The sequence below is a fragment of the Mauremys reevesii genome, linkage group 7, assembly GCF_016161935.1.
Source record: "Mauremys reevesii isolate NIE-2019 linkage group 7, ASM1616193v1, whole genome shotgun sequence".
NCBI classification, from domain to species: domain Eukaryota; kingdom Metazoa; phylum Chordata; order Testudines; family Geoemydidae; genus Mauremys; species Mauremys reevesii.
The window spans coordinates 108900845-108910700 of NC_052629.1; the positions used below are offsets into that span (position 1 = coordinate 108900845).

General features: G+C 43.3%; 1 protein-coding gene across 1 annotated transcript; it reads right to left on the bottom strand.

The window, feature by feature from the left end:
* Positions 1–3565: 3565 nt before the first annotated feature.
* Positions 3566–9408, bottom strand: CAV3 (caveolin 3). The gene is made up of 2 exons (XM_039546294.1): positions 9186–9408; positions 3566–4228 (listed from the first exon to the last, which is right to left on the bottom strand). Exons 1-2 carry the CDS (start codon positions 9297–9299, stop codon positions 3887–3889), a joined length of 456 nt encoding a protein of 151 aa, XP_039402228.1. The 5' UTR covers positions 9300–9408; the 3' UTR covers positions 3566–3886.
* Between the last annotated feature and the right edge of the window lie 448 nt (positions 9409–9856).

The window sequence follows — 9856 nt, forward strand, 5'->3', positions numbered from 1 at the left end:
GAGGACCGACCTAGAGACTGAGCCAGGTGGTGCTCCAGATGCAAGGAGGGTAGGGCCCTTTAGGATTGATTGATGATGAAAGTGGGTGTTAAACACTATTGTTTTGCTCTGACAAAGTTTTAGTGCCACTTTGCTCAGGTGTAAGTGACTCCATAATGTGCCAGCCAGTGGAGAATCCAGGGCCATTGCTGTTTCCTTGTGTTATTCCTACCATCCATTGTACATTCCAGATCTTCCTGGAACTGATTACTGTGCACTGCATTATATTCCACAATGTGCTGGAAATAGAGGGCCAGCACATACCCTTCTTCCTCAACCCTTACTTGGGCAAAACTCCCATTGACGTCAATGAACTTCAGTTTTGCCTGAATAAGGACTTAGAATTTTGTTCACTGAGCTTGATCATGCTGTTATTAAAGCCCAATCCTGCACTTTCTTCTTACCATCACCCAGTCAGGTAGTTTAATCAGTTTGTCCTGCAACTGCATCAGCATTCTGTATATTAAGGGAAGTGAATGATGAGCTTCTTTGCAGAAATGGTTTACAACCAGAAAGCTCAGTAAATTGTTTTTGAGACATGATCACCGATTATAATTTAAACTTAGGGAACAACAAATCACAATAATAAAAAATAAAGTCCCCCCGTCCCAATCTACCTATTTTTTAACCTTTATTATTTAGGACAGGTCATGATCCTGGATACAATCCTACGGCATTGTCAGCCACTTTGCTGCACTGTCTAGGCTATTGGTATTGTGTGTGCATGCAGGGGAAGAACAGCCATCACTGAGCCACTCCTTCTCCTCCTCCAGTGCATGGTGAGTGTGATGGGTGGGCAGAGATGTGAAGTGGGTGGCATCAAGGCTCTGGCACTTCCTCCCCACCAAGTACTACGCAGCACAGCTGAACTAGCATGGACAGGTGTGTGAACTGTAGGGTGACCAGATGTCCCGATTTTATAGGGACAGTCCTGATTTTTGGGTCGTTTTCTTATATAGGCTCATATTACCCCCCACCCCCTGTCCTGATTTTTCACATTTGCTGTCTGGTCACTGTACTAGGAAAAGGTCTGATGCCACTTCCTCCACCGAGCAAAAGGGAAGCAGGGAAGCTTCTGGGATGATGCAACTACGCAGTACTAATTGGATTGCGAGGTGCCAGCAAGCCCATTGGAAGGATTTCACTAAAACACTGCACGGCAGAATCCCTGACCCAAAGCACTTATAACCTAAGATGCAGATGAATGGGTTGGCAGCCCAGGAGAAATGCCCTTTATCATCCAGACCCGCTGCTCTGAAAGGGCTAACTTTAGAACATTGAAAAGATGAAACAAGATACCTTACACAAAAGAAAAATGAATAAATGCATTGCATTAACACATTCAAAAGGCACATGAGCTCAGATACAACGCTGTAAAGGCTGCACACGTACTAATAGCCTAAGACTACAGCTGGGAAGAGTTGTGTGTGTAGCTTTTTGAGTTGTGTGTGTAATCAATAGAACAAAAAGCACACAAAACCCCTCACATCACCTTTCATTATAACTTTTATTACAGTGAAAAACTAAAAATATTGCTCATAACCATATGATGTTCTTTGGGTATCAGGTCATAAGAGGCAAAGAACAAAGAATCAATTTAGAGTGTTTCTTTAAGGATTAACTTGCTCTCAAAAACAATGGACACACCCTATTCCAATGCAACTTCTCAAGCAATTCTGTCATCTTTTGTGTTTTCATGTTTTGCACCTGCAATATATGCACCAATTATAGCATTTTGACTGCTACCTACCTGGCTGTGCCCTAAAAATCAGATAGCTGGTTGCCTGATCGCCATCATTTCTGCCTGCGCTGGCTGCACAATTAGAAGTGAGGCTGAAGTTTCTTTAAAAATGTGTCCCACAGGGAATAGCTTGGAGCATACTCACATGTCTGCCTAGACCAGCAATACAGCTGTTTGGCTCATCTATGTCTAAGAGTTTACCTTATTCTTTTTTCAATCACCACATTCTTTTTTTCTTTATTAGTCCTTTTAAAACATTAGTGTGTTTAGTGCCATTACTTTGCAATAATGAAAGCACAAATCCCTGACGTCATTGGAGTAGTGCCAGTAGAGAATTTGGCTCCTAGTAGTCATTGGCGGCGCACCATTAATTTCAGTGGGAATTAGGCATCTAAATACCTTTTGAGGATTTGAGACCTAGTACTTATGGGAAACCAGTGCACTGAACTGAGTAAAAAGGACCATTAACTCTACCAGGAAAAAATAGCTGAAATGTGAGCTAGCTCAGGCACTGATTTAACAAGGCACTTAAGCATGTTTAAAGTTAAGCATGTGCTTAAATGCCTTGCTTGATCGTAATGGAATTACTCACGTTTTACATCCAGAATAATCTTCCTAGGGAATTGATGGGTTCCTCACTGTGAGATTCATTAAAAACGAGCTGGACAAATTTCCTGAGAATACAGAGTAGGAAATACCTTTGCATTTGACTGAATGCCCTTTTGTAATCCCTAATTTTTATGGGCCAAAACCCCTCTGACCTGAAATGTGCAACTTCCATTGAAAACAAAGGGTCTCATTCGCCTCTTGCTTACACAGAGGTAAATCTGAACTAACTGCATTAAATACACTCAGGTGACTCGTGTTAAACGTTGCATGAGCAAATTAGGCCCAATGAGCTAAAATCCATTCTTGTTTACACCAGTACAATGCCCCTGATGTTAATGCAGCAAAGAATCCTGTGGCACCTTATAGACTGACTGACGTTTTGCAGCATGAGCTTTCGTGGGTGAATACCCACTTCTTCGGATGCAAGATTCTTTGCTGCTTTTACAGATCCAGACTAACACGGCTACCCCTCTGATACCTGATGTTAATGGGGGGGGGGGCACAAGTCTAGCTAATTCTTGCTCCGGTGTAAAGACAGCTGTAACTACAGGGAACATAGAAACATGGCAACAGGACTGATTAGCTATGACTAAACGCAGTTAGGGAGGTAAATGAATTCTCCAGTTGATCATGCGATCTAATAAGAAAATAACATAACCCCCACCCCCACCTCCTCAACAAATAAGCCAAAACCTTTTATGAAAGCCAGCCTGGTCATTATTGAAGTAAATTAGTCAAATATGTTTGCAGTCATTGAGGTAAATATTCAGATGTGGTAGGGAGGCCCAGTTGTCCGGTTTGTAAGTGTAATTTGGGTCTGAGAAAAAAAATTGGGCCAAATGTCTGCAGTTTTTGTGCCTGCCCTTGAATCCTGGATCCTGATTTATTCCCACAGTTAGTTAAGGAGTCCAAATGCCATGATATGCACTTGCAGCCACAAAACAACAGACACAAATTGCACCCCCTGAAAAAGCATGTTGAACTGTCAAAAATGTACCCAATAAGGTTACCTGGATTTAAAAGCTTTGCTTAAATGGAAACACACATGGAAACAAAACTTTGTCATTTACATCATCAAGCCATACACTTTTGGCATATTGCGAATTAAAACAAAAGCGTTTACAACAGCCACTATTTGCAGCAATAATAATTATTACAGACCTGTGCTTCCTGGTACTATTTTGAGCTAATGGCTAACTAAACAGACAATTATGCATTGTACCCAAATGTACTTTAGCTTTCTCACACCCTTATTTGTTACTTAATAAATGCATGTATTAATCTAAGGTTGTGGTCCATGAAATAATTACAGAGGAAGTTCTGTTCTCCTTTACATTAGATTGAATGTGTAGTAACTGCATAGGCGTCATTGGAGTTATTCCCTGGTTATGCCAATGTAACTGAGCGAAGAATATGGTGCACAGTCTTTCAGGAAAACTTTGAAAGTGTGATTGTTGGGTGAGTGATTGTTTCTGCTAGTTTTCTCCGCCAATCGCTCTAGATTTCCTTGCGTAGGGCAACTTTGATGCTGCTAAAGATCTTCCCCAGGGCCTCACACAGTGGGTCACAGAAGGTGTGGATGCAGAGGGAGTAAATTCTGCTGACACACTGGATTTCGATCACATAGCTTTTGATGCAAGGCACTACTGCCCAGATATGGCAAAAGGAGATTAAAGCAAAGAGGAAGCCCCAGATGACTGCCAGAGGGATTCCCAACACAACCGAAAGCAGCCGGTAGCACCAGTACTTGCTGACCGTGAAGGTGGTGTAGCTGGTTTTCCATACTCCATCAAAACTGTATGTACCTGCTGGCTCAGCAATGACATCTTCAAAATCCACCTGGAATGCAGACAAGATAGAGGGGTGGGTTAGGGGGGTGCCACTCACACAGAATTCAAGCAGGGTAGGTAATTATCATCCAATTGGAGAACAGTGCTCACAATCACTCTTCTGTTTATTGGCCAGCTGAGATCTGTCATACGTAGGCATGCCCCTATTCTACTAGTGACGATTCCGAAGAACTGGAGAAAATAGAGGGTACAGTGAAGGAAATTAGGTATATGATATCAGACTCTGTACCCCTTCCAAAATAAAGGGCCGAAGCCAAGAACCAGTGGAAAATGGGTCCTGTGTGGAAGGTGAAAGTGTCTGCCCTACTCTCCATTCACTTCTCATCAGCTGGCTTTGGTGCAGCTGGGCCACAGTAACTGCCGTTGTCCGAAAGGTCTTCTCCACACTTGAGTTTGGGGGCCAAAATTAGCTGCAAAGTGTTGAGCCCTTCGCCAGTTCTTCGCCAAATCACCGTCTGTTTTTCTTATATCATAAGGCACAAATATATGGTCAGACGTAACAGGTTCCACAACTGGGTTGCCTCTGAGCATGCCTGTTATGGGGCACAAAACATTTTTACCCCCTACGCTGAGGCAGGAGCTACCCCTAAATCATGGTTTAATTTTGATGATAATGTTTTTACCATTAGCTAAAGTATGATTGGTGTGAGCAGGTAGTCCCCGCACTTTAAACTGTTGAATACCGCTACTACAAAATACAACAATTAGATTGATTTGGGTGTCAGGAAGGAAACGTGAAGGCAGTTATATAATGAAGAGCATGCAAGAACAAAAACACTGGTGTCTGAAAATACATTTACTGCTCTTGGGATGCTTCCTTTTCATATATGATTTAATATCTGAGTAATGAAAATGCATACCACAGTGGTTTGATCTGTGCAATGAAAAAAAAAACATAAGGATGCAGCTAAACCTTATCCAGGTACATTCTAAGATATTGCACCTGTTGAAATGAGTGGGGACCCAACCAGATCAGACTTGTGGTGAGATTTCCCCTACATCCTGCTTCTCCTTGAGTCTGAAATACCACTAGAGCAGCTGTTTAGTGAGGTCTACACTTCTGATTCTGATCCTGCATGGAGACAATGCAGCTTGTGGTGCTGTTCTTGGGAAGGATAATACTGCCCCAGGAAATATCAGAACTAAAAACAGGAGGCACGCGGAGATGCTGGCTCAGAGAGAGGTAGGAGTGAATACTGGGGAGCAAGTTGTATCTTCCTGATCCAACCCTAACACCACTTAGAGCTACTGCTGGGCAGTTCTAAGTAGCAGCCCTGATATCAGGCCCTACACAGACTCTATAACAATGGAGGATTGGTGGAATGGAGCTCCACTCCACCATGACCCCTTTCCAGCCCCACTCTTCCCTCCCCTCTATGTCGGGATGATGGTGGGCCCAGATGCTGCAGAGAGTTACCCCATGCCAAGGGGGAATTCTCATTTGCAGCTGGATAATGGCTCTTTTTCATTGAGCTGCACAAAGGGGCTGTAACACACACGAGTCTGAGCCAGAGAGTTGAGGTGCTTTATGTGGAAAATCATTGCCTTTATTAATCTAGCTCTTGGTGCTTAGATACCTTGATTATGCGGGCATTAGAAACAGACAGAGAAACACAAAGCTCCCCACTGGAAGAGGAAGATACATAAAGACTAAATTAAATTAAAAACAATATTCACGGACATGCGCCAGTCTACAGCATTGGTTGCCTCACAAATCCCGAAGACAAGGGCCCTCAGCTGGGGAAGCTCTTCAGTTGGTCATAAGGGGTCAATGCTAGGCATGTTTTTTCAGTATCTCGTGCAGTCTGAATTGCTGCCAGGCAACACATAGTGACTCAGGAAGGTGGGTTCCAAACATGCAGGTCTTTGTCCCCATGACGCTTTGTCACCTCCACCACAATGCTCGCAGGTCTGTCACCTTGAGCACCCGGGGCAGAAAATGTGCTGTGAAACTGTTTACTCTTGAAATAACACACACTGCCTATTCCTACCTTTTTGAGCCTTCAAGGGCATTGGCGGGCTTGCTGCTAAGAGGTGGATTGCACTCATAAAATGCCCACAAACTTGATTTATTATTATTATTTTTAAATATTCAGAGCTCAATTAATCAGCTTTACACACTCTGAGGGAGGTAGATCCACTTTCCTCTCCACATCTCCCAGGGACATTGCTGCTACCCGGCAGAACTTTGAGGCGGGGTTTCTTTTAATTACAGATCTGCTTAGTTAAGATACATCTGCGAGAAAGCAGGAGCTGACGCATTTCTTGTGGGTAATGTAGTCATCAGCTGCATTTATCACTGTAGCATTGACAAAAAATATGAATCATGGATGATAAACACAGGTTAAAAGGCATTTGTCATTTTATTATGAAACCATTATAAATTGTGCTTGCTGACTCTCCACATTAAAAAAACCTCTGGGCATGATTGATCATTAGAGAATGGTTTTCTGCTTGACCTAGGCTCTGATTCAATAAGGAGTTTAAGGACATGCTTAACTTTAAGTACAGGAGTAGTCCTATTGAAGTGGAGGAGTGATATCCTGGCTCCGAAGTCAACAGGACACCAGGGGAGCCAGAACTGCATCCAAAATACTTAAGTGCATGCCTGATTTTGAAGCCAGAAAGTACTTCAGCATGTGCCTAACTTTAAGCACATAAAGAGTCCTTTTGACTTCCTAGTGAGGAGCCCCTTTTTCAAAGAAGGGTGCTCCTGGTCCTAATTCTTCAGGGAGTGGAGTGCCCTTAACAACCCCCCATTTGTTCTGTTCTGGTGCAGACAGGCTCGGGGAGCACAGATAAGGTTCCATTGGCGGTAATTGTTGTATTACCGATGACCTAGAAGTGCCCCACATAGTCAATAATACTTGGAGGGAGAGTGAGCCCTACAACAGGAACTCTAGCCGTCTTCCAGTACACACCTGAGGTCAACTGGCTCTAACAGGAGTTGAAGGCACTGAGCACCTTGCTGGAGATTCAGTTTGGATCTTAGGTGCATAGAATACATATTTATATGAGCATCTAACTGCTGCCTTGAGTGTCCTAATAGGGCCTTGGGTCCCCTAACTTAGGGATGCTGTTAGTTGACCTTTTCTACTTGTTAGGAAACTGCATGGCAGCCAATAATATGCATTTCCCTTATTCTTCTGAAAGTGACAGCCGCAAAGCCTAAGGGCATTGACAAAGAGCTGTGATCAACTCCTCCAAGCTGGCAACTTTGCTTAACGCAAGCAAGGGACACAGATTCAGCCAGCACAGTAAGGCCTTGGAGATTTGTAAATGGAAATCCACCTGGACCTGAAGGAAGCATGTGACTCAGCATGACTTCTTCCCCAGTCTCTCCCACTCCCTGTATATACCTCAAAGCTGCCGATCCTCTTGCGCTTCAGTGGTGTCTGGGAGCCAGAGGGAGAATGCAGGAACCACACTTTCCCACACTCCACAGGATTGGGACCTAAACAACCGCATTTTGCTACCTTCAGGGCCATGTAGCAAGCAGCGGCATAGGGCTTCAGTTTCTGAAGATGGAATCTTAACATACAAGTAATTGTGTTAGATCTGTAGAAGCACAGATATTTCAGCCACAAGGCTGCTTTTAATCTCACTTCAGTCTAATACCATCTTCCTCCTGGAAATTTCAAAGCGATTCCTCGATGTAATTCTGATAAAATCCTATCGTTCCATCTGTAGCAACTATACACCTTTTCATTCTCTCTTTTTCATTTAGGTATGGAGACACAGCCAAAGTATATACCAGTCTGGCCTATGTTTATCTCCCTATATAATCAAAAATAGCCCTACTCCATATGTACATTGGTATAGCTGAGTGTAGTATCTGGACCAATGTATTTACTGGTACTAACAAAACAGATAGTGATGTGCAGAGAGATACAAGAATGCATGCTTGGTGGGGAACATATGCAGGATATAACACCACTACCCAGCTGTCCCAATCCCATTTTGCCCTGCTCACTGAATGTCCAGCTACAGCACGCTAGCTGTTGCACTTGGTGGCCGATCAGTGAGCCTCCCACTTTGAATACTAACCTGGCCTTTGTATCACCTGTTTTCTATGGTGGCTCTTTTTCTAAATGCAGAAACCAAAGCTCACGTTCCAAGACCTCCTCTATTGACTTTAAGAAGAGGTTCAATCCACACTCATTTATCTCGTCTGAATGCCTGTGATGCTTTAAGGAAAAAGAATAATTTAACAGAGCCTTTTCAATCTTCTCGCCTACCCTTCTGGGGCCAAATTCACCCTAAGAGGATAGAGTTGCACCAAGCTCACACGCTTCAATGGTCAAAGTTAGAGACAACGCCCTTTTGAGGTTCAGTCTAGTATTCCTTGCTTGGTGTCTCTGTTAATCAGGGCATGTCGGTGTTAGGGAGAAACAATTCTGTTCTAAATAAGGCTGTGACACTGTGAACACATTCAGCTGCCCCATCATCTCCCATGCTGCTCCGAACAGGGACAACTTGCAGAGACAATCAGTGTCATGAATTTTGGCAGAGGTTTTTTTTTTTAAAGGTTCACTTTAATTCTTTAGCGTGACCTGGGCGTGAGGCTCTGTTTTATATTTGACTTCCTGCTCCCCAAGACTAATGGGAAAATGTCAGTCAATTGGCAAGCTACAGTCACGGCCGTTGGAGTGAGTATGTTCAAAGAATTAAATAAGCACATTCATCAGAGATGGGAAAGCCACATGAAATCACCTAGTCAGTGTATGCATTGTCCTGGCAATGCAGGATTTCCCCCTACAGCACATTTTCAAACTACTGACCTCGATAATCTCTCTTCCTTTGGCATATTGTCCAGCTACACACTATATTTAGTGAGTTAAACATACTATAGAATTTGACCCTGATACAAAAGCAAACTACCAATAGATTTATTGCACTGAAATGCAGAGATGCTTATAAAAATCAAAGGTGCTCAGAAAATGTACCTTTATAACATCTTCATTAATGTGCTTTGGATCTCTGTTCACCAGGTCTATTTCCTTCGTGTGCTGGTCCTTTATTATTATCCTCTCCTCAAGGCCAGTTTGCTCTTCTGCCATAGTGTCTCGCTAGAATGGCACAAGTCAATTTAAAAAAAGTCCCAGAACCCTTGCTCTGCTGGCAAAATACCTCGAAAGAAAGTTGTGCATTCAGTATCTCAAGCTTTGTGCTCTTCTTTACTTAGCAAACCCCACCCTGGATACCAGAGAACAGCTGCCTCGCTATAGCTTCAAGACCCTCTGTGAAATCTGCCTGTGGCAAACCTCCAAGCTAAAATTAATAGTGTAGCTCACACTGAGGCCTGAAAGCATTCCTTAAAGGGGCACTGGACTCATCTATGCTTTCACACCATAGAGCGATCTTTTCAAAGGAGTTGGCCTGGATGATTCATAGAGAGACGGAAGAAGGGTAATTTTAAAGAGAAAATGTTGCAAAATATATTATTGGCGGCTTTAATGGGACTGCACTCTAGGGGGGGTGTTAGTTCAGAGTATAGACCAGAGAACTTCAGGGGCTCTGCAGGGGTGCATGCTGGAATAGGAACTTAGCATCCATTTCCAGAGTGCAGTAAGATCACACTCTTCTGGTTCAGCTCCACTGGCCACTGCAGAGCGGG